Consider the following 17,744-nt stretch of genomic DNA (forward strand, 5'->3'; position numbering starts at 1 on the left):
TTTGTATCTACATGGTCAACAGGCCTCACCCATCATTTGCCCTCATATCTCTGACCCTCAATTTCTCACATGGGCTATCAGAAGAAGAGGCACTTGGGGTGAAGAAAGAGGCGGAACGAAAGCGAAAGAAGTACACGGATGCACAACTGCATATTATAGAGAATCCGGCTGAGGCCGCCCAGGCCGCTCAGGCTGGCGAAGGTCACGCATCGGACAGGGCCGATGAATCCACAATGGAGGTGAGCTGGAGACGTGCCCCTGAGGCCAACCTGGCGCCCCGGACGGGACAAGAAGACATTCTCAGTTGGGGGGTGTGACAGAGGATGAGCTTCCAGAGCCAATGAGATCCCCTTCAGCTCATGACAATCACGGTCAGGACAGCCAAGATCTGACCGAGTAAGATCTCGTGTTTTTGACAGGGCCCATGTTTGTTTGAGACAAGTGGTAGAAGAGGGCCAATGAGACATAAAGGGAGCTGATTCATCTGATGACCTGCACCGAAACCAGGACCTGACAGAGGGGGATTTGAGCTGGGTTCGACAGACCGTGTATCCCGCGGGAACAGTGGGGGAAGTTGGAATAGGCAAATGGGAGCGCTTCCTCCTTCAATTATGATTCAAGCCACCCCGCTTGCTGGGAAAGCTTTGCTGCTGCTATCCCATGCAGCGCGAGTGTTTTGCAGGGCATGTTCCCTGTTGTCCCTTCAGGTGTCGAGCATCCCCATGTAGCCTCGTCGTCTTACAGCTCAGCGAGAATACACCTTTCACCTCGGAGAGCCGCCCCCCTGGGATCGAGCCCACTGTTCAGCTCAAGTTCACCCGCGGCGGTGGCTGTTATGGGCCAAGGGCCTTGGGTGGTATAAGGTTAGGGCATGACGCCATCTAAGGGGTTTTGCTTTCCGGGTGGCTTTTCCACGGGCCGGTGCTCCGTCAAGGTTTTCATTCCTTTCCGCATGTATTTAAGGGAGTCGGCTCCCATTCAGCGGACCTTCTTTCTTTTCCTCTCTTTGTCAGTCGATTGAACCATTTCTTACAATTGAGTTCCCATCGACTGGGCAAGCCCCGTATCAGGCGCCTCTCTACCCCTAGAGGTGCTCATACACCTGCCTTGATTCAATCAATCCCGGTGCCGTCCTTGCATCAACCTAACAAACCCTTACAATGCCCGCCCTCTGCGAGGTGTCCCACTGACTCTCGCCGCAGTCCTAGAACGGCTCCACGCCTCCCCTCCTGGAAGAAAGAAAGAACTCGAACTAAGATGGCAGCGGAACAAGCTCGCAACTCCCGGCCGAAGGCCACAAAGATTGACTCTAGCCGAATGTCACTAGAGGAACTGAAGGAAGCAAAGGAAGTGAAGGAAGTGCTGGCCGCGAAGGAGAAAGAGATGATCGCGCAGGAGGAGGAGATGGATGCAAGAAGAAGGGAGCAAACTGTTTCCGTCAGTGACTTCCTGAAGGAATTCACTCGATGGAAGGCCGAGAAAGCGGAAGAAGAGGCGGCTGGAGGCAGTGAGGAAGGAGGCCATGAGCAGCGAGCCGGTCAGGACTTGATTGACGAACCTGAGATGCCTCGAGAGGGTCATGCGGCGTTGGAGAGGAATCTGCGGGGTGAAGAGGGTGTTGGGCATGCTGTGCGCCGGATTGATCCAGACGAGGAAGCAGAGGCTGTTGTGCGGAGATTAGATCTCACCAGGTGTAAGTCGTTTTACCTGAGAAGGATTACACTCAGCTCCTGATTTCGAGCAAGGAAGTTGAACCAATCCGATAGGGTACTCATCCCGAGTTTATGTCTGAGGAGGTCTTTCAAAGGAGGATGGCTGCCCCGAACGAGGCTATGGAGTAGGGGAAGAGGGTTTGCCAAGAACTGTGGGGACTGTGGATGTTTGTATCGTGTGGTCAAGGATGGAAGAGAAGACATTGGGACGGGGCGTTTTGTTTTTGCTGAGTGTTGTTCACACGTACCAAGCAAGGGTTTGTGGGGTCACAGAGGCGGAGATTTTGAGACGAGACTTTTTGTGTCCTAGACTGGCACCGGAAGTGTGGGATGCTATTTCCATTCAGGGATAGTTGAGGGGTCTTTTCCTTTGAGAAATTCTAGGGGGCCAATACCTTTTTTCTAGGGGGATATTACCACCCATGGGGTTAGGGTTGTATATAGTCCCTGAGCCTTAGACATCATCAACTACATCAACGCTTACACCTTTGCAATTAAAGCCTTGTAATTGAAGCCTTTGCGGAGGGCTTTGCAATTGAGGCCTTTGCGGAAGGCCTGGCAACTGAAGCCCTGGGTATGGTGGTGTGAGGCTGAAGGCTTGCATTGGCGCGTGGGCATCGGGCATTAACACTACGGCAGTATATTAGCCACAGCACTTCCAAGCATAAATATACACTGTAATTTATAAGGTAGAATATGCACCGCGATGTTGATGATAATGGAAATGAATGGGTGGGATGGGAAAGGTATGTTGAGGTATGGGGGTAATGCCCCCCCCTAGAATTTCTCTTTCTCTTATACATGTGTCACCTGATTTTGTTGCCGCGATACGCCGACACCGGTTTTGAAACCACACGTAGGCGAGTAGCAATCACGGCGTGTCTGAAAATTCCCCCACCGATATGAAATGTTATCTTTCTAATTGGAAAGAGAGAGGGTCGTATGGGGCAACGATGTTGATCGGTGTGGGGAGAAGAGGCGTTTTGTTTTGCTGATTAAGCAGAGGTTGTGATATATATATATATATATATAGTATACAGCATTCTGTATGTGTTGATGGGAATTGACTATAACTTTGCCGTGTCAACAGCACGTTGCTTTTGCCTGTAAGTACCACCTTCTTAACATCGATAGATTGGGACAGCAGTGGTATTATTTTATGTCGTGGACCTCAGGATAGCTTGAGCAGCGCAGAGGTTTAGGGAGTGGCCATGGGAATGAGAGTGTTATGCAGTTGGGAGAGGTTCAGAAAGGATTTTGCGTTCGGCGAGGATTGGCAAGTGCCCAGCTGCATGGTTGGTCACAGAAACATCACCGCCAGATTGATCATGGAAGGGGGTCTTATAGATATTATGCTGATGTGGTAACTTGTATGGACGCGTATGGACGCGAATGCTCCGCTACAACCTACTGTTCAACTGTGGATAGGGAGCTCTGCTCCCGGAGACGCGCTGCCAACTTTTTGGGTCTGACTTTCGAGGCCGCTGGTGATTGCTCTGGCACCCACATACTTTTCTGCTGCTTTATTTTGTCCAGTCGAATTTTACTCTCTCTCTCTCCCCTCAGGCCGACCACACTGATATGGGAGATCTTCACCCATCAATCCGTGTTGGCCATCCTCCACAGAGCACAAGCAGAAGCCTACTATTCACCCTTCCTTCATCACAATATTTCATCTTTTGATATCGACTGCTCGACTTTCCAAGGAAAAATAGCTCAAGATGAACCCGGAAGTCCCCAATAACGATCTTCCGTAGTTGAACGACCAGTTGGGGGTTCAGTTCCCCATGGATGAGGCGGCTGGCGATCCCAAGTAAGTCTTCTACCCTCTCTCCATACGATTCCATTCTTGAAACTCGCGAAGATGAGAAGGTTTTTCTTTCTTAAGCTTCTGTGGTCAAGCGATCACCCAATCGACTTTCTCACAGTGTCAATCTGGCAACCTTTCACGCCTCACAATCAAACGATGAGATAAATCGACTTGAGCAAGTAAACTAACATTATTCGACAGTACTATCAATGACGGTACATTTCTCACATTTGTAGACGGCGAGGTCCAGCAGGCCAATCACTACGATGCTCCAGTTCAGGAACAGTACCAGAACGACCTTTCCTGATGCGCAAAATGACTTTAACTTTGCCGCTCCTATACCCGCTTCCATGCCCTTACCCGGAAACAACCCGACCTTCCAGCCCGGTTATCCCTTCATTCCCAACCCGGAACTCGCGCCCGGCTTCGTCCCTGTTGCGCCTGTTCTTCACCTTCAACTTCCCCCCGCCTTCAACTTTGACCCGACCCTCGCCTTCAACTTTCAGCCTGCGCCTGGCCTCATCCCAGCTCCTGGCTTCCCGCCCGCTCCTGTGAACGAACCCGCCGCTCATGTAGCGAGCCCTCAGCTTCAAGAGCCTGTCAATGCCCAATCCCCCGCCACTATTCAACCACCAGCTCTCAATCAAGAGCCTGCTCAACGCCCAACTTGCCCTTGCAATTCCCGCTCCAGCCCCAGCCGCTGCTCGCCCAAAGCAGAAGAGAAAGAGACTCACGCAAGAAGAGGTTGACAATCTGCCACCTACCACCAGCGAGCTAGACTATTCTGGAAGATGGCCTGGGCGGCCGCCGCGTCCACGGCGGAAGCGGTGGGGGGACCACCATCTCAGCTTGAAGAGGAAGGCCGGTCAGCCAAGGAGGGAGAGGAAGAAGAATGCCAGAAGGAACGCTCCAGATGTTGCTCCTGTCGCTGTTCAGGACAATAATGGGGATGAGATTGTGCAGGCAGATGGGGCGCAGAACGAGGCTGAGAATCGGATCGAGGAGGGGAGTGACGGAGTTGAGCAGCATATCAATGTCATGGTGGTGTAAGACAAGTGAGGGGAAGAATGGTTTTTATACAGATAGGCAGTTTTAAGAACTCTGTTGGTTGTATTGTATAGTGTAATAACAAGTCCTACTCATATCCTTGATTATGTTCTTGTTTAAAAGGTTAATATATAGAGCCTGACGATACCTTTCACAACTTCCATTTTGTGGACCGATTCGGATACTATGTTAATAACACCAACGGCTCCCTGCGCAGGAGAGACACAAAATAGCTTCCCTCCTTGTAATCAAAATGTTGAACTACCCTCAACTTCCATAAGAATCCCACTCGGCCATCCCAACCTACCTTCATTGACCTGTGGTTCAATAATGGGAACTGCACGATTAGGAAAGTGGCCCAAGAGGGGCAGAACGAAGTCGAGACTCAGAATGACGGTCAGAACAACGAGGAGGCAGTTCCGTGCTTGGAGGGCAACGATGATGGAGCTGAGATTGAGAATAACGCCGGGAATCACGAGGAGGCGAATCAAGTGCTCGAAGCCAACGTCGATGGAGTCGCCAATGAGATTGAGAATCATGATATAGGCGAGTATCATTGTCCGAACGAGGATAACGGCCAGCTTTTCAATCATGAGAATATCTCGTTGTCGTCGACCCTGCGTGATTTTGAGGATATCTGACGCCCCTGCATTGCCATTAAGGTCTTGGACGGGGGATGATGAGACAGGGTAATGTTGGTGTAAGAGGGAGAGGGCAAGGGTGGAATTTAGACCGACATAGGTTTAACACATCGGTGAATTCTTAGGAGTTTTAGGAACTCTTTTATTAAATGTATTCTAGTGTAGCAATGACTTGTATCATACCTTTGACGGTATTGTTATTTTAAGACGGTCAACACATGGAACATGACAATACCTTGAGGGCTTGTCTTGAGGTGAGTATTTCAATAATACCAACTGCTCTCTGAGAAAGGATAGATATAAGATGACTTTCCACCGCCTCGAGAATTGATTGCATCGCCTATCTCTATTTGAAGAGTGCAAACGTCCAGCTCCGACATTCAGACACAAAGACATATTCAAAGTATCTCAAGGTTTGGTTTTGTATAGTTACACTATCATACAAGGTATCAGGAAATGAAATACGTAGCCGCAAACCCCCACAAAAAACCATGAAGACCCCATAAAAAACCGTGAAACCGCCCATGAAAAACCATGGAAACCCCCATAAAAAAACCCTAATAAAAGCCCCCCGCCCAATAAAAGATCCCCGGTAAAAGCCCTCCTTAAAAGATTCCCATAAAAGCCTCCAGACAACACAAATTCCCCGCCCCTAATAACCCTTTCGCTTTCTTGATCCTCTTTCTTCCCCCCCCCCCTTTTCAAATACCTCAAAGACCATTTTCAGAAAGCCAGTCACCGGGCGCCGCATCTGGAGACCCCGGGATGATGTCAAGGATATTCGATAGATTTACCATGTTGTCAAAATCTGGGTCCTAAGGGAGGGAATCCATATGGGCCACTCCGCCTCTCTCCTCTTGTCCCCCGGCTGTATCCTTGGCTTCCATCTCTCGGCTTCCATCTGGCCTTGAGCCTGTTCGGGGGTGCCGGAGATATCCTTGAGCATATCGTCCATGTTGAGGGGGTCGTCAATGCCCAAGTTCCAAGGGAGGACATCACTGCCGTTCAGCCCGCCTGCCTCCTGTTCGCCTTCGACGTTATTGTCGGCTTGGGCTATCTGACCTTGAACCTGGTCGTGGATTCCGGGGATGCCCTTGAGGATCTCGTCCATGTTAATGTTCTTGAAGATCTCATCCATATTGGTGTGACCTTGCGGATATCGTCCACGTTGACGTCCTTGAGGATATCCTCCATGTTGATGCCGTTATCAAGGCCAGAGTCCCAACGGGGGCCCACCATCGCCGAGAAATCCGCCAGTCTCCTGTCCACCCTCGACTCTGTTTTCGGCTAGGATCTGACCTTCACCCTGAGCTTGATCCTGGCCTTGATCTTGTTGCTGGAAGTGGGTGATCGAGGTGATCATCGACGTTGCTCTCGGGCTGCTCTTCGGGCCGGTGCCAGTTCATGCGAGGGATCATGTGGGAGTGATCTGGATTATGACCATCCTATTTCCATCATTCTGCACAACCTGATCGGGGGCGGCCCTCGCTACACCGTTGTGGCCATGCGCATCGTCGACCGGAGAGGCTGCCGGGGTGTTGTTGGGTGTCCTTGGAGCTCCCCTCCGTCTCGCACCCCCTCTCTGTGGCTTCCACACCCCTCCCTGCCTTGATCTGCTTGTTTCGATGGTAGTCCGTGAATGGCCTCCTCTGTTCCCTCGCTTGTTTCTTGGCAGCCTTTATCTCATCCGGGGACATTCCAGTAAAATCCAACTCGGATGCAATTCCAGGGGACTGTTCGGACTCTTCCTTGGTAAGACGCCGCTTAGTTCCTTTGCGGCTGAGTGGTGCTGATTCGGATCGCGGAGTTGCTCTGTCGACTAGTGGGGAGCCGTTCTAGGGCTCTCTAGTTATAGCGGTAGTAGGGGAGACAATATTGCGGCCAATGGGTATGTGTTGCGGAATACCTGGGACCAAACCACCCTGCTGTTGAAGATTGTTTGGGGAAATGGGAGTTGGCTGCGCCGAGTGAAGGTGGGGTCCTCAGCTTGAAACTGATGACCTCCAGCCCTTCGAGTCGGGTCGGCGTCTGTGGAGGCTGGTGTAGATGGCTTTCTTTTGTTGTTGGGGGGAGAGGTCCCGCAGTAGGACCATTCTAGGGCTCTACTGTAGCAAGGCTCCCACCGGCTGGTTGAACATGGCTGGGCATTGTGGTTGCAACGGTTCGCTGATTCACCGTCTTGGCCTTTTGGGCCCAGTTGTCCCGGTTGTTCCACAGGTCGATGAGACCTCGGAAGCCTCTCTTGGTAGCATGGTGAATTAGGCACTTCAGGTCTCCTTGACGGGGTAAGACGTCATCGCGCTCAGAGATGAAGCGAATCAAATAAGTTTCCGTCTTCAATAGTTCTCCAAAAGAGCGATAGGCCTGTGATGTCGCAGCCTTGTCCTTGTTCGAAAGTGGTGCTCAGTCCATCTCTTTTCACAAGTTCTCAACCACTTCTTGTGAGAACATGATTGTTCGCCGGAATTGACAAGTCGTGAAGCCGTCTCGAAGTCGGCGTAATTCTCGGCCTCCTTCCTCCAGGACTTTGTAAAGATATCCCAGTAGACTTCAGCGGCTCTGTTGCGCAGTGGCATTGGTGCAAGTGGCAACCCGTCTGTCTTATGCTGAGGGTTGGTTAAACGCGCAACGGAAGTGCGGGTGAGCCTTAGCACATCGTCGCTCAAGAGGAGAGACGGGACGCGGGGAGGACATGAACGTTCTGGTGGCGCCATGACAATGAACAGCGTAAATATCAAGTCCACAGTCGACTTGTCTGGGGGAAAGGCATTCAAGATCGAGGTCGGAGTCGCACGTCTAGGCGTGCAATGAAATTGCCAAAGCCTCGATCACAGACCTTTAAAAGCCCCAATCACACTCAGACACGCGACTAAACGACGGCAATGAGTAGTGATTTGTGATCTTGAGATGCATAGGAACTGTCAAGCGCGCTTGTGGAAAGGGGAACATCGTGACTTGCCAGAACCGACATGCTCAGCATCGACCGCAGGGGCAGCTTGGGAAGAGGAAGACATGATTGTGACTGTAAGACTGTGAGGTACACAGTTAGATATGGCTCATGTCATGTGTTGCTAATGTCGTAGACTTACTCGACTGTGGTGATAGAAAAGAAGAAAAAATCCAATCGCAGCTGTTGTCCATGCCCGAGTAAAAGCAGAAAAAAAGGCAGCAGAGGAGAGAAAAAGTGAGAGGGGGAGGCACAGTAAATAGTTGAAGGCAGGGCGGGTCTCTCTCTGCTTGCAAATTTCAAGATTTGCACGCGTCGACATGAGCTCTGCACGCACTGTGTCCTGACGACGACAGTCGATGATGGCGGCGGCACTTGCAACTTATACGTCGACTCAGTAAGAGCAGTCGCCAATGTTGAAGTCATGACGTCTTGTCTTTCAGGGGTAATATTTACATGTGGTGTTATCCACCAGCCACCCCCTGATATACATAAATGAGGCTATACAAAATACAGATAGATCGCTGCCTCCTACCGTTTTCCGCATCTCGTTATCTTCCATCTTCATGATCTATAGATCATTGAAAATACAACCAAAGACATCAACACATCACCTCAACATCCCCTTCTGCAAGCTCCATGCCAAGACCTACAAGTCACCCCCTAACTTGGAAAAAGAAGCAGTTATTCCTTCTTCGCAAACCCTTTCCAGACCTTACTTTTCAGGCAGGATTAAGAAAGAAATCGGCAAAACCTCCTCGTGACTCACTGGCCCAATAGGGCTTTTTTAGGAGCAAGTTAGAAGACTGGATAAAAAAATGGACAGAGATAAGCTATCTTATCTGTCTGTTATACTGGTAAGAGACACGCCGAGTATATCATTGACGTGTCGCGTGGCGTGGGATAGGGAAAGGTTAGTTCGTTGTACCGCCATTTGTATATTAATACTATGAACATGAGAAATGAACGTATTGTTATGCAGGGCACGGGCGGTAGAGCAGGAAGTTTAACTTTGACTCCACCGTCTTGGGATGGTGGTCGGAGGCAGGAATATCGTGACTTGTTGCCTGAGTATGACTAGGAGAGATACTGTCGCTGGAGAATATGCGCCAACATGTATCATAATCTTCCCGCCCGTTCTAGCCGTATCCATCTTTCCCCGTGACCTCAATTTATCTTGAAAGCGGATGATACGTGATACGTAAGACCGAGATTCTCATTCAAACCAAAGCCCTGACTGGCCGGGCTGCTACCTATAAACATCAACACTGACAAAGCGATGTGGGAGCTTGGGAGTGAAAGTCATACATAGCAAAAAGAGTAAAAGAAGCGCAAAATTTATAAGAGGCAAGCAACACGGTACATCTTTCAAACCACGATACCGCCCCCCCAGCCTTTACCATTTCCCACACCACCGCTGCCGCGCCCTAGACCCTATCATATCCCTTCAACTCTCCAAGGTTCCACCCCTTGGTCTGGAAGTGACGGGCGATCCATTGATCACCCTCATCGTCCTCATCCCCACACCCAGCCCTCATCCCTATTTTTCACTTCCGCCGACATATCCACCTTCATCTCGAACCTCCATCGAGGCTAACCCACCCACAAAGGTCTCACTCGACTCGAGCCAAGAAAGACACCGCCGTTGATATCATTCCCCCCCCATAAACACATCAGTAATCCCAAAATCCCCCCATCCCAAGACCGAATCCTCATATCGCCTCCATGCTCAATCCCCTCCGGTGCGACATCCTCCCAAGCCAGAAAATCCCCAACCTCTCCATTCCCAGTATGACCATCCTGGACAATCCCGAGCCACATCACTGAGAGGTAAGGTGGCTAGGTGACAAACACCTCCGCTTCACTACCTCTGCCGATCCCCCTGGCCGACCACCTTCTGACGTCAATGTCTGTCTCACGCAGGCCCTCCCCAGCGCTGTCTTGCGATGGTGTTTTCCGTGGCTTCTCCGCTATTTTCGACCACAGGAGGCTGGTGGGTCATAGCTCAGACGGCCGTTGCAGGCGGCGATCATGTCGTTGGTGCTCATATGGACCAGCCGATGGTGACCCTTGATTAGGCAGTTGGCCCTGCACCTTGGGCTCGGGGTCCTTGTACCGGTGACTTGGGAATCTGAATATCTGGATCGTTGGCTTCCACTTGGGAGCCAGGGTCTTGCGTGGGTGGCAATGGACTGATACCGGTCTGGGACAACAGGGCTAGACGGCTGCTTTGGAGAGAGCCATTTCGGGGTCGATGGTAGTGGTGAACATCGAACCCCTCCTGGAATGTTGGACCACGGCAAATATGGAACTGATCAGACTGGAAAGTCTGAGTCTACACTGTATCCGGTAGCTCGGGTCAGCCCCAGCACGGAACAACAATCGTGAGCCTGCAGCAGGAATCCAGCTCCTCGACCTTCGTGGTCTTGGACGTTGCGGTACAGACACCTGGCCAGCCAGGTAGGGGGATTTCTGGGGGCACAACCGCATCCTGGCAACGCATCGTCTGCCTAGGTGTTGATCCAGTGGTAGACCGAGACCTCTCCGACAGAGACTATATCGGGGATCGGGGTGAGAACCTCCGCTTATCTCGTCCCAGATGCTCTGATGGGTGCAGCACAATCCTCTAGTGCTGGTGGGTGCCCGGTCATTGCCGTTGGGCGTTTTGTGAAATAAGGGGTATATAGGTAAAGACAGTCGAAATCGCTGAGAACGAGGCACCGCTGTACTTGTACTACCAGTGGCCGTTTCGTCAACCAGTCTCTGTGGATGCGTGTACTCTCCTTAGTGCTGATGAGGAAATGCCATGCTTCGGTATACAGAAGATAATGGGGGGCTTTGATACTGCCCCATTCAAGTGCTCGGTATTTCTCGTCAAACTCTGGCTCTCAAACGATTCTCTCAGCAATCATCCTGGCCGGGAATCTGCATTGCTCTTGGCTAACTCCCTGTCAATGGCCACTGGGGTAGGTGAATGATGTAATCGACACCAAAACTGAGGCGAGGTTTAGAGGGATCATCACCTGTGGGAGATGGTAGAGGTGGTGGAAGAGAAAAGAGTGAAGGCAGCCATGAAAGCAAAACAGTAATCCCTCCCGCAAGGACCCCGCCCGCGATCAAAGGCACCAAGCTCCTGGTCAACTTAACACGCATGGAACCGCCCGTCGAGGGCTGGCTTGCTGCGTACAGAAATGAAAAGACTTTTATCCAGAGTGAGCAGTTTTCCCACAACCTTTGTTGGGGCGTTCGGCCTCCAAGAATAGACTCCTTCCACTCGAGTGCCTAGGTTGGTTGGTAACGGCGATAGCTGAGGGTACAGTTGGGTTTTTGAAGGTTGATATGCCGGTGAGTACCGCTGATGGTGATGTGAAGGAGCAGCATAGATGAGTGATAGTCGCCGTCCGGTGGCTCCTCACAGAAAGATGGATGGGATGTGTTGACTAGTGGAAGGTTACAGTGATCCAGAACTGTTGATCTTGGGTGCTTTGTATCATCACAGCCCTTAAGCCCTTGACTGATGCTGGCGTACCCACCAGACACTCAATCACCAATCCCTCCTTTTCTCTCCACAGGTTCTCCGTCAGCATGACCCGGCTGGCAATGATCAGGTAAGTCAAGGAAAACGTCAGCACCTCCAGGCAAGGGCTGCAATTCTGATAAAGGCCTCCTGGAACCATGCACCCCTGGAGCTAATTCCACCACACGACAGCGACGCGAACCACGCAACTGATTTCACCGTAAAGTCGGTTTTGCCAGAAAAGATCCTTAAACCCATTACCACCACTCATCCCACCAACACAACCAACCTCGGTGAATATTACCGAGCACAATACTCGACCCCGACATTCCGGTTCACCCCAAGACAAGCCCCCAGCCCGAGCATGTTACTTGTGTGGCCGCCCAGCCAGTCCCAAGCCAGGCGAGAGCCAGGAAACGGTCTCGGGGCTTGGACGCGGTCTGTGGTGCCCAAGGTAGGTAGGTGAATGCTGGTCAAGGTGAGAAGGTGAAAGAAAGGAAAGAGGTTTTTGCTATCACGATGAAAGCAATTGTTGGTGATAGAAATTGAGATATATATATATATATATATACCCTTCTGTCTGTCTGTCTGTCTTAACGTGAGAGCAGACGTCAGGCCTTGAACACAAATGCTCAGAAGCAGGAAAATGATGCTGAAGACAATGTGAACGTAAAGATGAGACTGATGTTGGGAATGAAAACTTCTAGCTGTGAATGTCCCAGGCCTATTATACCCATCATTTACCCTTTCCCCCTCCTCACCAGGCCATAACTGCTGGCGCCATCGTTGGTGCTTGTCTTGAAAGAAAACCTCCGTTTGGGCTATGCATGTGTTCGCAAGCATAAAGCAGCTGCATCGAGCGTTTCCATCTGCCATGCACCGTCTGTTTGGGATGTGTTTGTCCTCTGGTATTAGCGTCCCCCGCACCGTCACGCATGGTCAAGAGACCTTCAGAGATGCTGCAACCCGGATAGAAATAAACGCCCTGTTTTTACTCTATGTGTAACATACCAGTTCGCCACCAAACCCAGTACTCCTCCCTTCCCGTAACCTCATGATCAGTGTCCCATCGGAATCCTCATCCTAAGAGACCTCCTCCACCATCCTGCCCGAAGCCAAACCACCCTTGATGAAAACCCTCCCGGCAGGTCCAGCCAACATCTCATCCGGAACAGACACATTGCTTCCGTCTTTGTTGTTGACCCACCTCACAAACATGGGATCAGCACGGGGAGCAGCCTCGGCGGTGCCATCCGGGGTATCATACCCACCCGCGGCAAGAAGCGCATTCTTCCGGTTTGTCTTGGGCGCTTGCTTCTTGAGGAGCTTGTTGATGGTTTCCATCTAAGACACCATGTTAGTTTTGTTCTCAGTAAAACAGACAAAGGCAAACAAACCTTGACCTCCTCATTCCGTTTCTCGCTCAGATTCCGTCTCCGTCTGGCCATCTCGGCACGTCTCATGGACAGCTCCTCGGCGGTGAAAACCTTCTTCGCTTGGACTTCATCAGACAGCTTAAGGTACTCGTGAGATGCCTCTCCAAGCTTAGCCCTCTGTCTGGCCGTGAGTTTTGACAGATCTGGTGTCCCCCCTCTGCTCCCCAGCTCGCTGTCCAGATCATCATCCTCCCCCCCTTCAGCATCCTCATCATCAACCACAATTTCCTCCTCTCCCTCGGCATCAATATCCTCCTCCTCCCCCTCAGCATCCTCCTCCTCCTCCTCCTCTTCCTCCTCCTCCTCCTCGGCATCAACTCCCATGGTGATATCCTCCGGCTCGCTCTCCAGCTCACTAAGCTCCTCATCATCGTCATCATCAGCGTAGTGAATAGCCGGTTTAGCCTTGACAGGCGTGGTCTTTGCCTTGCTGGCAGGGACAGCCACGCCCCTCTGAGGCTTGGTGACCTTGATAGCAGGCGGCGGAGGAGCAATAGACATGTCGACATCCTCATCATCGTCCTCTTCCCCTTCAGCATCAATGTCCATGTCATCCCCATCGTCCATATCCTCATCTTCATCCTCTTCTTCTTCCTCCTCCTCTTCGTCTTCCTCATCGTCGTCATCTTCTAGGTCGTTTCGGAGACCGGAACGGTTGCTGTTTCCCTTAACTTCAATCTCCTGTTTCGGCTCCTCCTCTTCCTCGTCTTCGTCTTCCTCCTCCTCATCTACGTCGTCGCCCTCGCTACTTTCGATAACATAGCGATTTCCGCCTCCTCTGGTCCGTTTCCCTCCTGAAGATCCTGGCCGGGTGGTGGAGGTGCTGGGGATAGCTTTCCGTTTGCTGTTGTTGTTGTTATTGTTGTTGTTGCTGCTTGTCCCGCTGGTGGCCTGGCGAAGCTTGCTAGATGAGGTCTTGACTGTTAAGTGGATATGCTGGTCGGCATCTGCAGGACCGGTGGGGGAGGATCCGGGCCTCCGCGACACAGAGGCGATGCCGTTTCCTGAGCGGCGGTTGGACGAGCGTGACGACATGGTGCGCTCGTTATCCTTGTTATCTCTGTCGGCGAGGTCAGTGATTTTCACGGTGGCGCGCTGAGCGGCCGAGCGACGCGGCCGGGACGACATGATGGAAATGATGCGTGTGGGTGATGAAACGTGGGAGTGAAGAGTGAGAGTGAGAGTGAGAGTGAGAGTGAGAGTGAGAGTGAGGGCGAGAGTGAGAGTGAGAGCGAGAGTGAGAGTGAGAGATGAGGAATGTTGACAATTGATGATGTGGCTGGTGGCTGGCTTTGTTGGTCGGTTGGCTGATAATGCCCTATGGATAGTAGCATTGATGTGTGGAGGTTGCGAGAGAAACAAGGCACGTCGTCCGAATAAGCTTGTCTCGCCTTGCCTCGCCTTGCTTTGCCTTGCCTATGCCTTGCCGTGTGTGGGCGGCGTGTGGTGTGTGATTTGCGACTGTGTGAGATGGGCGCGGGCGTGCCAATGGCCAGAAAGGCTCTCGACCGGAATTTGAGCCTTCCCCAATTCATTCGCGGAGCTGTGTGTACTTCTTTCCAACCGTTGCACTTGGTCAAAAAGTAGGTTTCACAAGGTGTTTGCCGGCTCCGGCTCCGACAGACGCCGCCTGCACTTCGAACTGTCGGTCGTCTCGTCCCATCTCTCTCTCTCTCTCGCGCGCGCGCACTCCCTGGAGGCGCGATGCAGATCACAGATCACCCCAGAGAGAAGAGAGTTGAGGCCGGTCCTGTTTCTCAGGGGGCACAACCGCCACCATCATCATCACAACCGTCCACCCACATTCTCATCATCTCTCACTTGAATCGCAAAAAAGACCACTCACATTGGGTGTTTTGCGACGGACTACCTATCTCAACGGTTTGCTGCGTTCTGGCGGCGGTGTAATCAGCAAGACTGTTTCTCAATGGTGGCTCTCTGGGCTGTCGACGTCATCTTTCATCAACGGACCGTCTGGGCACTCAATCTCGATTGACATACCAGAGTGTTTGTGGATCAGTTGTTCGATGGCGACACTCTCACAGTGAGTGGCAGGAACACATAAATGTCTGTCAGGCAAGACACAGCAGAGAGTATGAGGTGATGGTACAAAAATGACAAAAAGTACACTCGGAATAAACGAAATGATACACCGCAAAGAACACGGCAAAAAATGACGTCTTCTTCTTCTGTCTGATAGATGGAACTCGACTCGAATCGAATTGAGGATATACAAACACTTGACCGTGATTGATGGCCGGTGGGATAGTGGATCGTGGCCCAGCAGACGACCCCAGAATTTGGCGTCTCTAGTTGTGGGGCCGTTGCTGGGTGCTGTTATGAGTGGGGTCACGTCCAAGGCGCCCAGACCAGGCCCATCCCGGCACCAGCGCAATTGGGCGAGCCTCGGTAACAATTTCACGGCCAAGTGACGCTGTTGTTGATGACGGCTGTCGGTTTCCATCTTTCTTTATTTTCGACTCTCGTCACACCGGCTGTTCCTCTTACTCGTATCAGCCATCACCACAGCCAGCAGCATGACCGACGCCGACAAGAAGCCAGACCCAGAAGTCCCCGCGGCCACAGAGCCCGCCGTGCTCGAGACGCCCCCGACAAACATCGAGCCATCAACAAACACCGAAGCTGAGTCTTCCACTGCGCCGGCGCCAGAGAAGACGCGAGAAGCCACCCTCGAGCAGGCGCGCATTTTTCTCAAAGACACCGAGACCCAAAAGGCGACCGCAGCACAAAAAACAGAGTTTCTCAAGAGCAAAGGGCTGTCGGATAGTGATATTCAAGACCTCCTAAAGGAAGTTACCCAAGATGCGCCAGTACGTTTTTCTCTGCCATATTGCTTACCAGCATATATCAAACTAACCTTTTCATCTCCCCCAGCACCTCGACCAACAACCACGCCCAACCACCTCCACCTCCGTCCTCCCAAAAGAAGACCGCCCCCCCATCGTCACCTACCCCGAATTCCTCACCACCCCCTCCCGCCCCCCACCCCTAATCACCCCAAACATCTTCCTCAACACAGTCTACGCCTTCACGGGGTTGTCGACCCTCATCTACGGCACCTCCAAGTTTGTCCTCGAACCCATGGTCACCTCCCTCACCGCCTCGAGGATTGAACTCGCCACAGCAGCGAATGATAACCTCTCCAAATTGGTCACCAAGCTAGAAGAAACCGTTTCCCAAATCCCAACCTACCCCTCCCACGACCAGGACCACTCCCCTCGTCAGTCACTAGACATGCAATCCCAATATGACGATCCAACCGAGCTGTTCCACCGCGACATTGGCATCCAGACAGAAGACACACCCCGCTCCTCCCTCAACTTGTCTACTCCCCTCTTTCCTGGGAACGCAAAAGAAACGGCTACGAATTACCAGGCCAGACGTCTGTCTGGTCTGGTCAAGTCTTTGAGACAAGTTAATGAGGGGTTGGCAAGCCAGTCGGAGGGTTACGCGGATGTGAAGACGGTGCTGGAGGTGATGAGGGATGATTTGGAGGGTTTGGCGAGGGAGACGAGTGGGGAGGTGTATGGGGGGTACAACATGTACGGGGCGAGGCAGGAGAGGGATGATGAGATTAGGAGGGCGAAGGAGAATATCAGGAGGGTGAAGGGGGTGCTGTTGAGCAGCAGGAGTTTTCCGGGGGATAGGTCGGGGGTTGTCACGGCTGGGCAGGGGCGGAGGGGGGGGTTTGGGATTGGGGGGAGGTAGATTGATGGATTGCAGGGTCTTGTAAGGGGGTGGTGAGGGGGTGGAGTGTATTCTTTTTGGTTTGTTTGATGATTAATGGAGATATGGTATGGTTTCACAGGAGATGGAAGCGTTGATGGAAGCCAGGAGGATCCAGACAGGTTTTCAATTTTGAACGGGCTTCCCGAACATGTTGTGCTTACAGAAGCTAGCGGAATACAAAAACACTCGGACAGCTCGGTTGTGTGTGCTACGGGATCGATCAAAAACAAAACAACCTGCTGGAGATGCACAGGAGATGCTCGATTTGGGATTCCCAAGGACGCGCTACAAACTACAGAGGTGGCGGCGTCTTGGCTAGTGCGGATGGGTGTGGTCATCTGTCAGTTTGTCAAGCATGGGAATTATTGGTTACACTCAAAGGTCTAGGTCGGTATGCAGGCTCGTTTGTTAGGCGATGGATGGGTGGTGAGGGGCAAAATGGGTACAGCGGGAGGTTTGTCAGCTTGGAAAGTGGTGGTGGACAGTTTGACCCTCCTGCTTTGTGTTACGCAGCGGGAGTGGGAGGTGGGAATAGCTCGGTGTTGTGAGGAGGGACGGTGGGATTATTCTTCAAAATAACCCGAGCTGAGACCTGCCACAGAGGTAGCTACACACCGCTTTGGACGGTAGAAATATACATAATCAATTCTTCCCTGTCTATAAAAGAGGATATAATTCAGGGTCTGTACCGAAAGCAAAAGGACCTTTCAGCTCTAGACCAAGCTTGTTCCCAACCTCTTGAACGGGGCGGCCGGCCAATGTAGTCTCGATCGCATGCCGAGAGGGCAAGTTGCAGATGATGGAGGCACTGCAGCGTTGCATTTACCAAGCACAAGAGATGTACTATGTATGTATGTACACAGACGGCGGCCGGCGGGCATCCA

General features: G+C 51.9%; 4 protein-coding genes across 4 annotated transcripts; 2 read left to right on the top strand and 2 right to left on the bottom strand.

The window, feature by feature from the left end:
• Nucleotides 1-1,016: 1,016 nt before the first annotated feature.
• On the top strand, nucleotides 1,017-2,211 carry QC762_305140 (uncharacterized protein). The gene is made up of 2 exons (XM_062888810.1): nucleotides 1,017-1,693; nucleotides 1,767-2,211. The coding sequence occupies exons 1-2, from the start codon at nucleotides 1,258-1,260 to the stop codon at nucleotides 1,790-1,792; spliced, it is 462 nt and encodes a 153-aa protein (XP_062744724.1). The 5' UTR covers nucleotides 1,017-1,257; the 3' UTR covers nucleotides 1,793-2,211.
• Nucleotides 2,212-6,000: 3,789 nt separating this feature from the next.
• QC762_305145 (uncharacterized protein) lies at nucleotides 6,001-6,348 on the bottom strand (the record flags this gene model as incomplete). The annotated part of the gene is made up of 1 exon (XM_062888811.1): nucleotides 6,001-6,348. The coding sequence occupies one exon, from the start codon at nucleotides 6,346-6,348 to the stop codon at nucleotides 6,001-6,003; it is 348 nt and encodes a 115-aa protein (XP_062744725.1).
• Nucleotides 6,349-12,757: 6,409 nt separating this feature from the next.
• On the bottom strand, nucleotides 12,758-14,238 carry QC762_305150 (uncharacterized protein; the record flags this gene model as incomplete). The annotated part of the gene is made up of 2 exons (XM_062888812.1): nucleotides 12,758-13,018; nucleotides 13,072-14,238. The coding sequence occupies 2 exons, from the start codon at nucleotides 14,236-14,238 to the stop codon at nucleotides 12,758-12,760; spliced, it is 1,428 nt and encodes a 475-aa protein (XP_062744726.1).
• A 525-nt stretch (nucleotides 14,239-14,763) lies between these two features.
• QC762_305160 (uncharacterized protein) lies at nucleotides 14,764-17,151 on the top strand. The gene is made up of 2 exons (XM_062888813.1): nucleotides 14,764-15,941; nucleotides 16,006-17,151. Exons 1-2 carry the CDS (start codon nucleotides 15,648-15,650, stop codon nucleotides 16,837-16,839), a joined length of 1,128 nt encoding a protein of 375 aa, XP_062744727.1. The 5' UTR covers nucleotides 14,764-15,647; the 3' UTR covers nucleotides 16,840-17,151.
• The last annotated feature ends 593 nt before the right edge of the window (nucleotides 17,152-17,744 follow it).

Source organism: Podospora pseudocomata, chromosome 3 (assembly GCF_035222375.1).
Source record: "Podospora pseudocomata strain CBS 415.72m chromosome 3, whole genome shotgun sequence".
In the NCBI taxonomy this organism is placed as follows: Eukaryota; Fungi; Ascomycota; class Sordariomycetes; order Sordariales; family Podosporaceae; genus Podospora; species Podospora pseudocomata.

What these genes read in the sequence shown, in the direction of transcription:
- QC762_305140 (XM_062888810.1), top strand. Translation starts at nt 1,258, where the DNA reads ATGGCAGCGGAACAAGCTCGCAACTCCCGGCCGAAGGCCACAAAGATT. An exon ending in GAGATTAGATCTCACCAGGT is followed by an intron (nt 1,694 to 1,766) that starts GTAAGTCGTTTT and finishes CCAATCCGATAG; the next exon opens with GGTACTCATCCCGAGTTTAT.
- QC762_305160 (XM_062888813.1), top strand. Translation starts at nt 15,648, where the DNA reads ATGACCGACGCCGACAAGAAGCCAGACCCAGAAGTCCCCGCGGCCACA. An exon ending in AAGTTACCCAAGATGCGCCA is followed by an intron (nt 15,942 to 16,005) that starts GTACGTTTTTCT and finishes CATCTCCCCCAG; the next exon opens with CACCTCGACCAACAACCACG.